Here is a 19,841-nt window from a genome sequence, read left to right as displayed (position 1 = left end):
TTTTATAGGCACTATATCTTTTGCGCAAACCAATCAATATACGCTTATTGCGATTTTTTTTAAACAAAAATATGAAGAATACATATTGGTCTAAACTGAGGAAAAAATTTGTTGTTTTTTTTAAACTTGGGATATTTATTATAGCGAAAAGTAAAAAAATGTTTTTTTTAAAACTTGTCTCTTTTGTTTATAGTGCAAAAAATAAAAACCGCAGAGGTGATCAAATACCACCAAAAGAAAGCTCTATTTGTGGGGAAAAAAATGAGTACAGTGTTGCATGACCGTGCAATTGTCATTCAAAATTTTACAGCGCTGAAAACTGAAAATTGGCCTGGGCAGGAAGGGGGTGAAAATGCCCTGTATTGAAGTGGTTAAACATGACCTTATCAGCTGGTGCAAAGAACTAGTAGATGTTTAACTGGAGCACTCATAGATCCAGTGGTATGCTCCTTTATCTTTTTAATTCTTTACTAAAATTTAATAAAACAAAACAATTTTTCCCCTCTGTTAGTGGCCAACTAGTAAACATTTGTTTCTAGCTTAAAGGAGTTGTAAAGGCAGAAGTTTTTTTTTTCCTTAATGCATTAAGATAAAACCTGTGTGTAGCAGCCCCCCCCCTCCCCAATTACTTATCTGTGCCCCATCTCTCTCCAGCAATGTCCACGAAATCCGGGACACACCTCCTGATTGGCTGAGACACAGCAGCGGCACCATTGGCTCCCACGGATGTCAATCAAAGTCAGTCAGCCAATCAGGGGAGAGAGAGGACAGGAGGCGGGGCTCTATGTCTGAATGGACACACAGAGCTGTGACTCTGCTCCAGTGCCCCATAGGAAGCTGCTGGCTGAGGATGCACTTGATAGGAGGGAGGGGCCAGGAGCAGCAAAGAGGGACCCAAGAAGAGGAGAATCCAGGCTGCTCTATGCAAAAGCAGCAAACCAACTGCATAGAGTAGGTAAGTGCAACACGTTTGTAATATTATATTTTGAAACTAGCCTTTACAATCACTATAAAGAAAAGCACACAGACAAAAAAAAAATAAAAAAAATAAACGCAAACACAATTTATACAAAATTATTTTCCCTGCAGATGATCTCAGGGCATACCTGTGGAAGCTTCTTATCCTCATCTGACAGACAATCTATGGCGTTATTAAACACTTCCTCCACCATCTTCTTCTCATCATCTATGTCAAGATATAGAAATGATCACAATCACAAAAAAATAGGATTTTTGACAGACATAGCGCTTCCTTATTCAGAACCATAGGGTTACATCGCCCCTTACAGGAGTAGGACACTAGGTAGAAAAAAAAAAAAAAGAAGACTTGGCTACACCCATGGGCAGTCCTAGGTGATATACACCCCCTCTCTGTTATAGGCCTTTAGTTTTGTCACAAGCAGTGTCAGAAGCATTAAAAACTCCATAGAGGGGTGGGTGCTGTGTCTGTCAATGAACGAATGAGAAATGTAATTTTGTTCTTTTATAAAAGAAAAAAACTTCCTTTAACGTCTTGCTCCCGCTGTCATGTCATACGTCAGTACTTTGACGTTGAATACCGCTGTAATGGCACAGATAGCTGCCCTAACCCCGGTATTTTTAAAAACGGCGGGCAGTCCACTTTCAGATAAAAATGGTCTTTGCAGCGAATTTGCCGCAAGATCACTTATCGGTGGCGGGAGAGGTGCCCACCCCCCTCCTGCCACATCCCGTTCATCTCCACTGCTTACCGGAGCCATCAGTAGTGCCGAAGACGATCCGATCCTGGTGCTGGTGTAAAGGTAACCTGGAGAAGTTCGTAGCCGAAAGGGAAGCCTTCTGATGGGGATGGAGAACCACTGGGTCTGGCCAGAGGGTCGGGTCCCTGGCCTTCTGGCCTAGATTGGGGTAGCTCTAGCTCCGGTCAGTTTTTCGGGAGAGAACACTTACTCCTTCTTTGGGGGGGGTGGGGGTGGTTGGTATTTCCCGAATGTAATTAGGTAGGAGGCATTGGAGCGACGGTGAGGCCTGATAGTAAAGGGCTCTCACCAAGCTCCCAGAACTTCAGGCCTTCCTGGCTGGGAGGGGGGCTGCTGGGGTCTGGGTTGCACAAAAAGCCAGTGGTGAATGTGCCCCTGAAGTGGCAGTTCTGGGGTGCCCAATCCCAGTGTTACTTGATTTATGGCACCATGGTCAATTCACCACAACACACGTTTTTCGCACCTGCCTTTAGGGCATACCCTTTAGGCTAGGACCGAAATATTTTTTCCTGGCTGGAGGGCTGGCCATTATATTTATGGTCACTTTTCACTCTACCATTTCTTTCTCCCCACCTTCTTTTAATTTATTCCCCATGTTTGTCGCTTTTTTGTATGATGTGTATACATGTTTGTCACTGGTGTACTCTGAAAGTCTTGGGAGGGGGATACTGGCTTGGTTTGCCCTCTCTCATGGGGTCTCCCTTCGGTGGAGCACCTAGTACTGGGTGGGTCTGTTTCGGCAGACCTTCTAGAGAACGGGGGGTCCGTCTGGTTTCGGCCAAATGAACCCAAGTACCTCAGTCCCCGTTCGGAGCCTAACGCCCTGGGGGATCAGTGTACACCCATTGCATGTTTTTGTGTGTCACTCTGTGTGTGTGTGTGCACTTTTTTTGGCACCGGGTGGAAGTTTTTGAGGGTGTTTTGCACTCCACTCAGAGGCATGAAGTCGAGTGAGGAAATTATGGCCCCCACTCGACTTCATACCATTGGATGACGGAAGCGATATCAAACGTCATTTCCGCCCAATGGCCTTAAAAAGGATTTTTTTTTTTTTTTTTATTTGAATTTAAGTGTTTATGTGAGATAGTACTTTTTGACCCCAGATCTCACATTAAAAAGAAGCCCTGTCCTGCGCCCCGTCCCGCCGTGCTCGCGCACAGAAGCGAACGATACGCAAGTCGTGCCCACATATATAAAAGGTGTTCAAACCACAAGTGAGGTATCGCCACGATTGTTACAGCGAGAGCAATAACTCTAGCAAAAGACCTCCTCTAATTCAAAACTGGTAACCTGTAGAAACGTTTAAACTTTTTCCTATGGAGATTTTTAAGTGTCAATGTTTGTCGCCATTCTACGAGTGGGCGCAATTTTGAAGCATGACATGTTGGGTATCAATTTACTCGGCGTAACATGATCTATCACAAATTTTTTTTCCAAAAAAATTGCGTTTGCAAGACCGCAGCGCAAATACAGTGTGACAAAGTATTGCAACGACCACCATTTTATGCTCTTGGGTGTCTGAAAAAAATGTGTTGGTTCTAAGTAATTTTCTAGTAATTTTCTTGTAAACACCAAGTGTAAAAAATAGGCCCGATCCTTAAGTAATTAAAGCCCATCAAGGATCCATTACTCAATGCATGAGCAGACACGCTGCCTATCAATATACGTGAGATGGTGAGATCATCAACATGCTGGTGTTTAGGTCATAAGTTACATAGAAACCACCTTACAGGCTAAAAAAAAATAGATGTGAGTCTGGGATCTATTAAAGGCTTAATGCGGCCAAGGCTGATAAGAGGAAACAATGTTTAATGTATCAGTTATGAAGGTTACACAGATAAATTTAATCACTTCTATAACACGTGGGCAGGGTAACCTTGCATTTCTAGAAGACTAGGTTGGTTGATGTGCTAATGGTGCTGGTGCTAATGTGCTAATGGTGCTGGTGTTTTCCCTTCCCCCACACTTTCACTTTCCTACACTATATCCCACTAATGTTCCCCACCTCTTCACCATGGTTATCATAATTTTTATGTTTCCCTCCGTTGGTTTGCAAATTGCAATCCTCGCAGTAGTCCCCACACTCTTACCAATTTACTTCCCTCACCTTCCAGTGTCACTTTTTTCACTCGTTTTTTTATTGGCAAAACAGTATACCCGACCATTCTCACGTTCTCTTCCCTATTATCCCCGTCATTGTTGCAGCTCCCCCGGGTCGCCGTGGGAGATCACTCCAGGGTGGTGGAGCCCCGCGCTTGGGGTCAATTGGGACATGGGTAAGCAGATTTGTCTTTTTCCCCCGTCAAACTTTATTATATGTCTCTAACTATGATGCAATTTTACTGTAGATGTCCCTTTGGCATATTACATTGTACTTTTTCTTATTTTGTTAGGTTTAGCTATAATAAACCATCCTCAGACTCCCTCCTGATGAAGCGGTTATGTCCGCGAAACTAGTCGAGGAAGTGACTTCTGAGATCAATTGTTTTATTGTACAACCACGTCCCTACCTGGCGCTATGTTTTTAACTCTATCATGCTGTATTGTATTATCAAGATTTGTATTTCTGCATCAATAAAATCTACTATACAATCTCATATCACTGATTTATTTTCTATATTATCACCAATGTTTATTGTACCGCAATAGTCCAATATGCCCCCATTTCTTTAGGTCGCCTGATTGGGGATCAGGCTTCCAAACCTTGTAAATTGGAATGCATACAACATAGCTCAATTACCAGAGTTGAAGTCCAGCTTGGACATTTGCAGTGCATAGGCCTCGCATTCCTTCTTGCTGAAACTGAAGATGATAACTGGCTGAAAGTTGCGCTCCATAATCATCTTGACAATCTTGAACACATTAGAGGGTCCTGGAAGCAGAATGACATCAAGTATTAGCGATGAGAGATCACATTTCATTATTACCCCGGGAGCAATACAGGAGGTCGGGAACACATGGACTGGATTATACATCTCCTGCGAAGGTGATATAGGACTGTGGTCAAAAACAAATGTAACCTTATCAAACAAAAACTGCTTCTAGTAAACATTATCACTATTAAGCTGTGTGTCATATCAATGCGGTTCAGTGCAGCAGTAAAGACCACCAACTATCGCAGTAGGTGAAGGAGAAGAACTGGGAGAACTGGGGAGGTCACCAGACCTTTAGAAAGATGATCCCCCCCAATAAACTTCAGCTTTAAAATGACTTTGGCTTGAAGGTATCGGCAGCCTAGCTTGGGATAGAGAGGGAATAAGTTAGAATCCCTCTCAGGCTTCATGGCTATCTGTAGTGGTGAAATCAGTTATCCTAATTTTCTGCCATGATGTCCGAACAGGAAGCAAAAAATCTCCACAAAAGGAGGCACAAAAACAAAAAAACAAACAAAAAACACAACACCTCACCAGTGATTGAACCCACTTGGTGGCTTTTAGGCAAGAAAAGATCAATAAAAATGAACATTTCTTTGAAGGAAACCATATGACCTTCAGAATAAGCACATGGCTACAAGCCCGGCCTTTAATAGTGTTTCTCAACCAGGGTTCTGCAGCAATCTACCAGTTGCAGGAAACCGACAGGTAGATCACGTGGACATATGCAGAGATAGGCAGGGAAGCGGCTGTCATACTAATGGCTGTAGTGTGCTGTTCCCCGCCGGCCCCTCATCCCTTCCTGTCCATCCCCAGTATGTGACAATCTGGGATGAACAGAATAGAAGGAGGGGCCGGCAGGGAACAGCACACCATTGAAGGAGGTATGAAAGCTGCCTCTGAAGCCAGAAGAAGAAAACTGGTACTGTTGTGTGCTTAACAGCCTCTCCCATGCAAAATAGGCACGTTTTAATATTTAGTCATTTAATGTCATTTCTAAAAATATTTATTATTAACCACAGCTCGCTGATCATACAATGTTCTGTGAGCTATACATGTGAACATTATTTCAGGGGTTCCCCCGAAATAGCAAACCTTTTTCCAGGGGTTCGTAAATGGTTTTAAAGGTTGAGAAACACTGCTTTAAGCTGTACCAAACAGGCTCATATACAATCATGGATAAATACGATTGTTTTGCATAAACTCCAGTGGCGGACAGTACCTTTTGTTCCTCCTCTACGTCCTTTTTGGTCTCCCTTGGAGGCCTCCCCAGAATCCCTAAGTACCTGCATTGCAGTATTGAAGTTGTCTTCTCGGAAATCACCCTAAAAAACAAAGAAAAAATGTTTGCACTTTGATTCAACTTTACCATATACTGTATTGACTATATTATAGTACCAACTTACATTCTCATCCACAACAAGATGGAGGCCATCTCCCCCTGCAGGAAAAATGTAATGCTGCAGGGGAGTCGGGCGATAATCCGTATAGACCACATGACAAGGCTAGAAATAAAAAGAAGATACAAACAAACATTAATACCATATCAGCACAAATCCAAAAATTACTACTTAAAGTGGTTGTAAACCTCAGTCATAAAATCTGAACAAAGCATATATATCTCTCCAAAGCTCTAAGGCCCCATTTACATTTGTGCGACCAAAAAAACGGACAGCTTTGCAGAAGCCGCTGTACTGATCACCCTGCTGCAGCCACGAGACGCATGCCCCTGCTCAGCCCTTGGGAGATGGACCTCTGGAGGTCCCTCATGCAACATGTCTCCTCTGGATGAAGGAAATACTAAGACTGACCAGGGATCTGAGGGACCGCCTTAAAAGACTAATTGGCAATGTGTTTCCTGTTTGGAGGAACTCATCTCTCAAGGGCTGATCTGGAAATATTGTTTCTTTTCAAAACGGACGGTCTTTGTTTATAGTGCAAAAAATAAAAAAACGCAGAGGTGATCAAATAACACAAAAAGAAAGCTCTAACTGTGGGAAAAAGGACAAATTGGGTGCAGCGTCGCACGACCACGCAATTGTCAGGTAAAGCAACGCTGTGCGTATCGCACAAAATGGCCTGGTCATAAAGGGGGTAAATCCTTCCAGGGCTGAAGGGGTTAAGGTGTCTGCTTTCAAAAAACTATATAGGTTTTGGGAGTTTTAGGTCATCTTTGGGCCTAAAAAGATCTTTTTTCAACATATAAACAAAAACGCAAAAATGGCTCTGGCAGCAAGAGAGTTTGCCACATAGTTGCCCAAACAGTGCATTAAAGTGGGGTTCCACCCAAAAAAACAAAAAATACATGAAAAATCCTAAAAAAAACATTTGGATATTTTTTTTTACTCACCTCTAAATGCCTGTTGCTAGGGGGTCCCTCGTAGTCTGCCCCTTCCAGTGCCTGGGCTGGTGACATCACTTCCCCCTCGGCACAGGAGGGGCTCCGTTCTGCTCCCTCCCTCCTGTCAATCATCTGGGACCCATTACAGGTCCCAGGTGACTGAGAGGCCAATCACAGCGCGCGGCGCGGCTCGCGCATGCGCAGTGGGTGCTGGGCTGTGAAGCCACAGCCCGGCACCCACAGTTGCAATGCCGGCGCCGCTGAACGTAGGGGGAGACGAGCGGGGCTTCGATCCCCCGCATCGCTGGACCCAGGGACAGGTAAGTGTCCAATTAAAAGTCAGCAGCTGCAGTATTTGTAGCTGCTGACTTTTAATTTTTTTTTTTTTTTTTTTTTTACCCGACCCCCTGGGTGGAAAGCCTCTTTAAAGTCTGCTTTTTAGTTGGAGACATCCTGTAACAACATTACTCCACTACTCAACTTGGTGAAAGTGAACACGGGGTTTACAACGAGGAAGTAAAAGGAACCTTAGTAAATACATGCAGGAATCTGTGCAAATAGTAAAAGCACATTAATTAGCCTAACTGAAGAAAAAAAAAAAAAAAAAAAAAAAAAATCTAAAAATGATGTTTAAACGTCATCTGTTGGCTGAATAACATTGCAGTTCTAAAGTTTCTGTATGCCATCTGTTATATACAAAATAGCTCCATCTATTGGTTTAGCATTACTACAGCACTCGAAAATGCAAGGACCCCATAGCGCCATCTATTGGTTGATTAACATTGCATTTTTAAAATCCCTAGGCAGTTTCCCTACACAAGCTATGTCATAATTTAAGTAAAGAAGCACTTAGCGCCATCTATTGGTTTAGCATTACTTTAACAAAACATACATAACTGGACAGTTTCATTTACATTTAGCATTACCACGGCACTTGAAAATGTAAGGACTCCAAAGCGCCATCTATTGGTTGAATACAATTGCAGTTCTAAAGTTTCTGTACGCCATCTGTTATATACAAAATAGCTCCATCTATTATTGGTTTAGCATTACTACAGCACTCGAAAATGCAAGGACCCCATAGCGCCATCTATTGGTTGATTAATATTGCATTTCCAAAGTCCCTAGGCAGTTCCCCTACACCATCTATTGGTTAAATACAAAATATGTCATAATTTAACTAAAGAAGCACTTAGCGCCATCTATGGGTTTAGCATTACCTTAACACAACATACATAACTCGACAGCTTCATTTACATTTAGCATTACCACAGCACTTGAAAATGTAAAGACCCCAAAGCGCCATCTATTGGTTTAGTATTATTTAAACTCAAAATACACTGCTCAAAAAAAATTAAAGAAACACTTTAACCACTTCAGCCCCTGAAGGATTTACCCCCTTAGTGATCAGGCTATTTTTTGTGATACGGCACTGCGTAGCTTTAACTGACAATTGCACGGTAATGCGAAGTTGTACACAAACAAATTGGAACGTCCTTTTTTTTCCACAAAAAGAGCTTTTTTTTGGTAGTATTTGATCCTCTGCGGTTATTTTTTTTGCGCTATAAACAAAAAAAGCGACAATTTTGAAAAACCTAATATTTATTTATTATTTTGCTATAATATATATCCAAAGAAAAAGATTTTTTTCAAAAAAACAAAAATTTCCTAATCAGTTTAGGCTGTATTCAACATTTTTGGTGAAAAAAAAAAAAAAAGGGAAGAGGGGATATATTATTTCTGGCATTTTTATCATTACATTTTTCTTTTTACTAGTAATGTTGGTGATCAGCAATTTTAAGCGGGACTGTGACATTGGGGCGGACAGATGGGACACTTGAAATTTTTTTGGGACCATTAACATTTATACAGCTACTGATTACTGTATAAACATCACTGGCAGGGAAGGGGTTAACACTAAAGGGCGATCAAGGGGTTAAGTGTTCCCTAGGGAGGCCTTTCTAACTGTGGGGGCAGTGTACTGACAGGGCATAGAGAGATTACTGTTCCTGATCACTAGGAACAACAGATCTCTCTCTACTTCCCTGACAGAATGGGGATCGGTCTGTTTACATTGAGTTTTTTTTTTTTTTGAAAAGCCAGTGGCATGCAAAACACACCCAAAAACTTCCACCCAGTGCCAAAAAAAGCACACACACATAAAGAGTGAAACACAAAGACGTGCAACAGGTGTTACAATGTCCTCCACTAGGGAAGGACCTTACCCTGATCCCGCGGGGCTTTAGGTACTTCACTTGGGTCCGTCTGGTTTCCCGTCCTCTGGAAGGTCTGCTAAAACAGACCCACCCAAGTACTAGGTGGGACTCCCCCAAAGGGAGACCCCAAGGGAGAGGGAGAACCAAGCCAAAAGGCCTATTGTCCACCCCCTCCCAAGACTTTCAGGGTAGGCCCGAGGACCCACACCCTACTCATCACACAATGACAAACGTATACACATCAAACAAAAAAATACCAAAAAGTGACAAACACGAGGAGAGATAAAAAGAAAGTGGGGAGAAGGAAGGTGGGAGAGTGAAAAGTGACCATTGTGTAATACAATGGCCGGCCCTCTGGCCAGGAATAAAAATTTCCCCTGGTCCTAGCCAAAAGGCTCGGCCCAAGAGGCAGGTGTGAAAAAGTGTGTACAGTGAAGTGACCTTGGTGCCAACACTCAAAGTGCCCCCTTAACACTTTTGAGATTATGGCACCCCTGAACTGCCACTTCTGGGGCACATTGACAGATCCCCTTTCTGGCTCTCAGAGGAGCAATTGTGGGTCGCCGGCGGACGTCGCGTGCGCCCCCTTTAGATCTTAAAGTGGCCGCCGTACACCTATGGCGATTCGCGCAGCCGTGCCAACCTGCCGCAGTATAATGATAGCGGCTGGTCGGCAAGCAGTTAATCAGAGTATAGCAGCAAGTCAATTAAACTCCTGGGATATTGATCTGGTCAGTTAAGCAGCAGAGGGAGTTGTTCATCAACTTTAGCTGCTTTGGTGTTCATGAAATTAACAGGGGCACTAGATGGGCAACAACGAGACATCCTCCAAAACAGGAATTGTTTTACAGGTGGACACTGACATTTTTTTTCCTTACTCTTCTGACTGTTTTTCACTAGTTTTGCATTTGGCTAGGGTCAGTGTCACTACTGGTAGCATGAGGCGATACCTGGACCCTATAGGAGGTTGTACAGGCAGTCCAATTCCTCCAAGATGGCACATCAATACGTGCCATTGCCAGAAAGTTTGCTGTGTCTCAAAAGCATGGAGGAGATTTCAGGAGACAGACAGTTACTTTAGGAGAGCTGGACAGCGCCGTAGAAAGTCCTTAACTCATCAGCAGGACCAGTTTCTGCTTCTTTTGTGCAAGGAGGAATAGGAGGAGCACTGCCATAGCCCTACAAAATGACCTCCAGCAGGCCACTGGTGTGAATGTCTCCGACCAAACAATCCGAAACAGACTTCACGAGGGTCGCCTAAGGGCCCAAAGCTCTCTAGTGGGCCCTGAGCTCACTGCCCGGCACAGTGGGGTTCAATTGGCATTTGCCATTGAACACCAGAATTGCCAGGTCTGCCACTGGCACCCTGTGATTCTCACAGATGAGAGCAGATTCACCCTGAGCACATGTGACAGATGTGAAAGGGTCTGGAGAAGCCGTATAAAACATACTGCCTGCAACATCGTTCAACATAACGGGTTTGGTGGTGGGTCAGTGATAGTCTGGGGAGGCCTATCCATGGAGGGATGCAAAGACCCCTACAGGCTAGACAATGGCACCCTGACTGCCATTAGGTATGGGGATAAAATCTTTGGACCCATTGTCAGACCCTACGCCAGTGCAGTAGGTCCTGGGTTCCTCCTGGTGCACGACAATGCCTCATGTGGCGAGAGTATGCAGCCAGTTCCTGGAGGATGAAGGAATTTATACCTTTGAATGGCCCCCCGCTCGCCTGACCTAAATCCAATAGAACACCTCTGGCACATTAGGTTTCGGTCCATCTGACGCCGCCAGGTTGCACCTCAGTCTGCTTAGGAGCTCAGTGATGCCCTGGTCCAGATCTGGGAGGAAACACCCCAGGACACCATCCGTCATCTCATCTACTGAGTACCATTAAAAAACGCTGCAATGAAATATCAGCAAAATGGACTAGCCTGCCGCATCATTTTTTCACATCGATTTTCAGGGTGTCTTTGAATTCAGCCCTCTGTAGGTGGATAATTTTAATTTCCATCAAACGATGTGAAAGCATCATCATTTAGTTCCCAACACATTACCCAGTTCATATCAGTATAGATATCCAGCATGATATTTTCCCCCCCTTGAGATCTGATGTGTTTTCAAAGTGTTCCTTTCATTTTTATGAGCCGTGTCTAACTCGTCAGCGCCATCTATTGGTTTAGTATTACTACAGCATTTGAATATTTACGTATTCCATAGTGCCATCTATGGGTTACCACGATCCTCTCTAATAAAATAACAACTAAACCGTGCTATCTATGGACTTAGCATTACAACACTCAGTACAGGACTCTGCTGCCATCTATTGGATTACAATTACTAAAAGTACTCAAATATGTAAGTACCCCTACAGCGCCATCTATTGGTCTACAATAATTAAAAGCACTTGAATAAGTACCCCTACAGCGCCCTCTGTTGGTTTACATTACTGCAATGCTCAAAAATACATAAGTGACTCTTCAGCGCCATCTATTAAAAATAAGTTTATCATTACAACACAAAGAGGAAGTAAACTTCCATGGATTGTTTAGGTACTGTAAATATCTCCTAAACGTGAACCGCTAAGGGAGATATTTACTGTATACGCCGCCGACGTCATTGGCGCATGCACTCTGAAGGATTGGCCACTGTGCCATGACCGGCGGCTCCCACGCATGTGACTTCACCCAGCTCTGGCCAGTCACACAGCCGAAGTCCGCGGTCCCGAAAGGAAGACAGGCGAAGATGGATGCGGCCTCCAGCGATGACGAGGGCTTCGTTTGCAGGCAAGTTTCACATAGTGTGCTAGTATGCGATGCTTTGCAGGTAAGGGAAAAAAAAAAAAAAAAAAGAGACATTGTTTCCTCTTTAATACATGAATTCACCGCCATCTATTGCTTTAGAATGACTACAGCACTCGAATATGTAAATACCCCCACATCGCGATCTATTGGGTTTACATTACTACAACACTCAAAACACGAGGTCTCCTCAATGCCATCTATTAGAGCCCTTTCACACTGTAAGCCGCGTTGGCACGTAAAGTGCCAACGCTTTACCATCCTCTTAGCTGCACTTTTCAGCTGCTAGCGGGGCGCTTTTAACCCCTACTAGAGGCCAAAGGGCTAATAATGCTGCTGCCAATTCATTTTAATGGGCAGGGTCGGTGGAGGAGCAATGTATACACTGCCCCAAAGATGCTGCTTGCGGGACTTTTACCAACGTCCTGCAAGCGCACCGCCCCAGTGTGAAAGCAGTCAGGCTTTTACACTGGGGCTGCAGGGGAGGCGTTTTTCAGGCGCTATTTTTAGCCGAAAAGCACTTGAAAAACGCCCCAGTGTGAAAGGGGTTTTAAACAGGTTTAGCATTGCTACAGCACTAAGTACATGACATCTATTGGTTTAATACCACTACAACACTCAAATAAGTACCCAACAGTGCTATCTATTCATTTAGAATTTCTACAACACTTAATATATAACAGCTTTCAGAGCCATCTATCAGCTAGTCACGACGTCTACTTACTGAACCACAAATAATTATTTAAAGTGGAGTTCCACCCAAAAGTGGAACTTCCACTCATTTGTCTCCTCTCCCCCTCCGGTGCCACAATTGGCACCTTTTGCGAGGGAGGGGGCAGCGGCCCGTGACATCACCACGGGGCTCCCTCCTCCTCCCTCTGTCACCGGACCAGTAGGAGAGAGGAGTGGGGCCTTGCGCATGCGCAGTAGGGCTCCCAGCGTGAAGCCGTAAGGCTACGCTGCCGAGCTCCCTTACACGCAATGGCGGCGGCAGCACCCGACATCGCTGGGCTCAGGTGCCGACATTGCTGGACTCAGGACAGGCAACTGTCCTATTGTTAAAAGCCAGGAGCTGCAGTATGTGCAGCTGCTGGCTTTGAATTTTGTATTTTTTTGGACGGAACACCGTTTTAACACTAAAACAAATGGCGTTTTATCAATATTTCCTGGGTAACCATGAAGTGCTATCTTGTCATGCTTAAAAAAGAAAAAAATACCAATTACAATAAAAAAAAAAAAAAAACCACATTTTATTTGCCTTTTCTATTGTTTTTATCAGGGCTGTGCAAATTTCCCAAATAAAATTTAAAAGGCTTTCTACTGCCTTTACCATTTTTATTTGTTTATAGATTCTTTTAATAAATTTACCATTTCTTTTGCCTTTATTACGCTTGTGCAATAACTTAATTTTTTCAGCTATAGTTAGTAAGTAATGCTGTCACATGGTTATTTTGTTTCCTTTTTTAATGTGTCCATTTTATACATTACATGAAGAGTGCAGAGAAGACTGTTTTTCACGGCAGGGAACGTGTTTGGTTTGAATGATATGTATTGTGGTGCAAATTATTAATAACTATATATATATATATATATATATATATATATATATATATATATATATATATATATATATATATATATATATAAAAATCCTCAATATTGTTCAGGGTTACCGGCTGGAAGGTTATATAGCAGTTATACAGCCCATGCAGTAAGGAATATGTAGTTACAAAAAATATAGAAGGGATCGAGCAGATAAAATATCATTAGCAGCACAGAAAAAAAACAATTACGGCCCATTCACACCTGTGTGTTAGAGAACGCAATATCTATTTTCTTGAAACCGCATGTTGTGTTATCGCGCTTTTGATGCATTGTTTTAAAACCAATGCAACGCATTTTTTCCTTCCATGTTCACTTAGGAATAATGGGCAGGTGGCTCAAAAAACACAATGCGTTTTTGGTATTCTACCATTGACTACAAAGGAAAGTGCATTTTTAAAAGAAAATTCATTGAATATGCAGCAAGCAGGATTTTGCAAAAACACACAGTGCACTGCTTAAAAATACAACGCATAGATATGAACAATTGCATAGGATTTAAAGGGGACGTTTTTTTCATTCGCTTTTGACACACTGAGAAGAAAGCTGCATTTTAGCGAGCTACAAACACAGGTGAAAATGGATCCCTGGTGGCAAGTTCATGGTGTCCATTTCTTTATGTACTAGAATGCTGATTAGAATTGGCACAATCGAGCCTAACGTAAGCACAGCTAATTAGATCTATTGTCCATTACTACTTCAGCATTCACACCAACAGAATTCTTGGGCACCATCTATTGGTGTAGCATTACTTTGCATTAGGGAAAGATCAGAAATCTCTTTAGTGCCATCTACTGGTTTAAGAAACACATATACTAAATAATGACAACTTTAAGAAATTAATGGAAACCCATCGGCGCCACCTATTGGTCTTCTTCTTTGCCTTTCCATAAACAATAGAACTTCTTCACTGCCATCTATTGGTCTAATATAATACTTCATTCTCAACCAAAAAAAATAAAAATATCTTCAGTGCCATCTATTGGACATTTACACTACAAATTTCTGAACCCTACTAGAACTCTTCGGCGCCATCTATTGAACTATTACTAACGCACCTTTCTAAATCTGAAAAAAGTATCTACAGCGCCATCTTTTGGTTTAATATCACCTTTCTTGTTATCCAGAGCAACTGCTGAGTGCCATCTATTGTATTGAGATAAAGGCTTTCCTCAGTATGGGAGCCCATCTATAGCAGGATCTCCAAAGTGCTGGTCATTCTGATTGGGGGGGCGGGTAGTCTCCAAACTGCTAGTTGTTTTGATGGGGTGTTTGTGTCTAATGGGAAAACAAAAGTGTGTGGGGGTTGTGATGGCTCTAATGGGGACACAAATATGGCGGGGAGGGGGCTAGGTGGCAGTGCTGGTGGCTCTGATGGGGACGGGGAATTTTCATGGGGACATATTTGCCTTTTTCATTGTTTAACAGGGCTGTGCAAACTTCCCAAACACAATTTAAAGTGGAGTTCCACCCAAAAATGGAACTTCCACTTTTTGGATTCCTCCCCCCCTCCGGTGTCACATTTGGCACATTTCAGGGGGGAGGAGAGAGCAGATACCTGTCTAATACAGGTATTTGCTCCCACTTCCTGAGATAGATCACCGCGGTGAATGCGGTGACCTATGCCAATTCCGGCGCCTACCCCGTCCTCCACCGCTGTATCCTGTGAGACACAGAATACAGCAGGGACCTGTGAGGGCTCGCGCATGCGCAGTATGGAACCAGGAAGTGAAGCTGCACGGTTTCACTTCCTTATTCCCTTACCGAGGATGGCGGCAGCAGCAGCCGAGAGCCGAAGGACAGATCGGCTTCGGCTGCCGACACCGCAGGCTCCCTGGACAGGTAAGTGTCCATATATTAAAAGTCAGCAGATGCAGTATTTGTAGCTGCTGGCTTTTAATATTTTTTTTCCATCAAACCTCCGCTTTAAAAGGCTTTCTACTGCCTTTACTATTTTTATTTTATTATAGATTTTTTTAAATTAGCATTTCTATTGCTTTTATTACACCTGTGCAATAACTTTGTTTTTTCAGCTATAATTAGTAATTTCGTTGCCATTTTTTAATGTGTCCATTTTATACATTACATGAAGAGTGCAGAAAAGACATTGGTTTTCATGGCAGGGAATGAGTTTTGTTTGAATGACATGTATCTTTATATTGTATGTGTGGTGCAAATTATTAGCACTATATAAATCCTCAATGTTTTTATTTATGGTTGCATGCTGCAAGTTTATATAGCAGTTATATAGCCTATGCAGTATGTAATATGTAGCTACAAAAAACAGAAGGGATCAAAGGGATTAAATATTAACAGCACTGTGTTACAAAACGCAATATGCATTTTCTTGAAACCGCATGTTGTGTTATCGAGCTTTTGATGCACTGTGTTAATACCAACACACTGTGCATTTTATATGGATTTTGCATGTTTTCCTTCCTCACTCACCTGGGACAAATGGACAGGTGGCTCAAAAAAAACACAATGCATTTTTGGTATGCTACCATTGACTACATGGAAAGTGCATTTTTAAAAGAAAATTTATTGAATATGCAGCAAGCAGGATTTTGCAAAAACACACAGAGTACTGCTTAAAAATACAGCGCATAGATATGAATAGTTGCATAGGTTTTAAAGGGTATTGTTTTTCATGCACTTGCTGCACCGAGAAGGAAAGTGCATTTTAGCAGGCTACATACATGTGAATGGATCCCTAGTGGAAAATTCATTGTGTCCATTTATTTATGCACTAGAATGCTGGTTAGAATTGGCACAATAGAGTCTAATGTAAGCACAGCATTAGATCTATTGTCCATTACTACTTCAGCATTCACGACACCAACAGAACTCTTGGGCACCATCTAGTGGTGTAGTATTACTTTGCATTAGGGAAAGATAAATCTCTTCAGTGCCATCTACTGGTCTAAGCAGCACATATACGAAAAATATAACGGCAGCTTTTAGAAATCAATTGAAACTCATCAGCGCCACCTATTGGTTTAATAAACTTGACTCTACCAGAAAAAAAAATGTCTTCAGCGCCATCTCTTGGTCATTTATAATACACATTTCTAAACCCCACTATAACTCCTGGGCGCCATCTATTGAACTAGTGCACCTTTCTGAATCCGAAAAAAAGTATCCACAGCGCCATCTGTTGGTTTAACACCAACTTTTTTACCCTAAAGCAACTGCTGAGCGCCAACTAGTTAGTGAGTAATGCTCTCACATGGCTATTTTTTTGCCATTTTTTAATGTGCGTCCATTTTATACATTACATGAAGAGTGCAGAGAAGGCATTGCTCTTCTTTGTATGTGGTGCAAATTATTAGCACTATATAAATCCTCCATATTATTATTCAGTGTTACAGGCTGCAAGGTTATACAACAGATATATAGCCTATACAGTAAGGAAGATGTAGTTACAAAAAATGGAGAAGGCTTCGAAGGGATTAAATTTCATTAACAGTGCAGAAAAACAAATTACGCGATATGCATTTTCTTGAAAACGCTTTTGATGCATTGTGTTGAAACCAGTGCAATGCATTGTGCATTTTATATGCATTTTGCATGATTTCCTTCCTCATTAACCTGGGAAAAATGGACAGGTGGCTCAAAAAACACAATGCGTTTTTGGTATGCTACCATTGACTTACACGGAAAGTGCATTTTTAAAGAATATTCATTAAAGCGGAGATTTGCTGAAAAAAAAATATTAAAAGCCAGCAGCTACAAATACTGCAGCTGCTGACTATTAATATATGGACACTTACCTGTCCTGGGAGCCTGCGGTGTCGGCACCCGAAGCCGATCTGTCCTTCAGCTCTCGGCTGCTGCCGCCGCCATCCTTGGTAAGGGAATAAGGAAGTGAAGCCGTGCGGCTTCACTTCCTGGTTCCCTACTGCGCATGCGTGAGTCACGCTGCACGTCCTCTCAGGTCCCTGCTGTATTCTGTGTCTCACAGAATACAGCGGGGGAGGACGGGGTAGGCGGCGGAAGTGGCGTAGATCACCGCAATGATCTATGCCAGGAAGTGGGAGCAAATACTTGTATTAGACAGGTATCTGCTCCCTCCTCCCCCCTGAAAGGTGCCAAATGTGACACCGGAGGGGGGGGAGGAATTCAAAAAATGGAAGTTCCATTCTTGTGTGGAACTCCACTTTAAAGATGCAGCAAGCAGGATTTTTCGAAAATGCAGTGCACTGTTTAAAAATACAGCGCATAGATATGAACAATTGCATATGATTTATAGGGGAAGGTTTTTCATGCGATTTTGATGCATTGAGAAGGAAAGTGCATTTTAGCGAGCTACAAACATACAGGTTTGAATGGATCTCTAGTGGTAAATTCATAGTGTCCATTTATTTATGCACTAGAATGCCGGTAAAAATTGGCACAATCTAGTCTAATGTAAGCACAGCATTTTTTCTCTTGTCCATTACTACTTCAGCATTCACAACACCAACAGAACTCTTGGGCACCATCTATTGGTGTAGTTTTACTTTGCATTAGGGAAAGATAAATCTCTTCAGCGACATCTACTGGTCAAAGTAGCACATATACTAAAAAATTTTACGGTCAGCTTTAAGAAATTCATCAAAACCCATCGGCGCCACCTATTGGTCTACTTCTTTGCCTTTCCATAAACAATAGAACTTCTTCAGCGCCATCTATTGGTCTAATATAATACTTCACTCTCAACCAGGAAAAAAATCAAAATCAAAAATTCTTTAACGCCATCTATTGGTCATTTACAATACACATTTTTGAACCCCACTAGAACTTTTGGGCGCCATCTATTGAAGTATTACTAACGCACATCTCTGAATCCGAAAAAAGTATCTACAGTGCCATCTGTTGGTTTAACACCACCTTTATTTTTTTGCAGAGCAACTGCTGAGCGCCATCTATTGTATTGATAAAGGCTTTCCTGGGTATGTGAGCCATTTATAGCGGGGTCTCCAAAGTGCTGGTCTTTCTGATGTGTAGTGGGGCCTCCAAAGTGCTTTTTTATTTTTTTGAAAAGCCAGTGGCGTGCAAAACACCCAAAAAAAGTGCACACACACACACACAGTGAAACACAAAACCGTGCAATGGTGAACCTCCACTAGGGAAGGACCTTACCCTGATCCCCCAGGACGTTAGGCTCCAGACAGGGACTGAGACCTTGGGTTCATCTAGCCGAAACCAGACAGACCCCTGTTCTCTGGAAGGTCTGCCGAAACAGACCCACCCGTACTAGGTGGGGGTCCCCCAAGGGGAGACCCCCAAAGGAGAGGGCAAACCAAGCCAGAATGCCTATGTCCACCCCTTCCCAAGACTTTCAGAGTAGGCCCGAGGACCCAAACATCACACAGTGACAAACGTGTATACACATCAAACAAAAGAATACAAAAAAGTGACAAACACGGGGATAAATAGAGTGGGGAGATAAGGAGGTGGGAGACCGTTTCCCCTGGTCCTAGCCAAAAGGCTCAGCCCAAGAGAAAGGTGTGAAAAAATGTGTGTTGTGGTGAAGTGACCATGGTGCCATAAATCAAGTGCCGAAACACAGTGACTGTACAGCACCCCTGAACTGCCACTTCAGGGGCACATTCACCACTGGCTTTTCGTGCAACCCTGACCCCCGACCCAGACCACAGCAGCCCCCACCCCAGGCATAAAGGCATGGAGTTCTGGAAACTTGGTGAGAGCCCTTTACCATCAGGCCTCACCGTCATTCCGTCCCTCCTACCTAATTATCTTCGGGAAATACTAGCCGCTCCCCCCAGCGGGAGGAAGGGGAGACAGTGTTCTCTCCCGAAAGACTGTCCGGAGCTAGAGCAGCCCCAATCTAGGCCAGAAGGCCAGGGACCCGACCCTCCAGTCAGACCCAGTGGTTCTCCACCCCCATCAGAAGGCTTCCCTTTTGGCTACAAACCGTTCCAAGTCACCTTTACTTTTGCATAGCAACCGCCATCCCATCTCCACCTCGCTGTAGATCAGGGATGGAAGCAAGCGCCACCTCCTGGAAACTGATTAGAACAGATACTACACTTGATCTTAGCCAAAAGGCCTCCAAAGTGTTTTTTTTTTTTTTTTAATTGACAAAGCCAGTGGCGTGCAAAACACACCCAAAAACTTCCACCCGGTGCCAAAAAAAAGTGTGCACACAAAGAATGAAACACAAAAACGTGCAATGGGTGTACACTGTCCTCCACTAGGGAAAGACCTTACCCTGATCCCCCGGGGCGTTAGGCTCCAGACAGGGACTGAGGTACTTTACAATG

At 43.1% G+C, this 19,841-nt stretch overlaps 1 protein-coding gene across 1 annotated transcript in view; it reads right to left on the bottom strand.

Annotated features, from left to right (window-relative positions):
• MTREX (Mtr4 exosome RNA helicase) overlaps positions 1 to 19,841 on the bottom strand; it is a 138,840-nt gene that overhangs the window by 88,266 nt on the left and 30,733 nt on the right. The window contains exons 9-12 of the mRNA XM_073622786.1: positions 6,019 to 6,117; positions 5,835 to 5,937; positions 4,480 to 4,611; positions 1,107 to 1,186 (exon numbers count right to left, since the gene is read on the bottom strand). Coding sequence (XP_073478887.1) covers positions 1,107 to 1,186; positions 4,480 to 4,611; positions 5,835 to 5,937; positions 6,019 to 6,117 — 414 coding nt within the window. The remainder of the gene's footprint in view (positions 1 to 1,106; positions 1,187 to 4,479; positions 4,612 to 5,834; positions 5,938 to 6,018; positions 6,118 to 19,841) is intronic.

Source organism: Aquarana catesbeiana, linkage group LG01, assembly GCF_042186555.1.
Source record: "Aquarana catesbeiana isolate 2022-GZ linkage group LG01, ASM4218655v1, whole genome shotgun sequence".
Taxonomy (NCBI): domain Eukaryota; kingdom Metazoa; phylum Chordata; class Amphibia; order Anura; family Ranidae; genus Aquarana; species Aquarana catesbeiana.
Note: the sequence above shows the minus strand (reverse complement) of the source record. Positions and strands in the feature narration are given on the sequence as shown.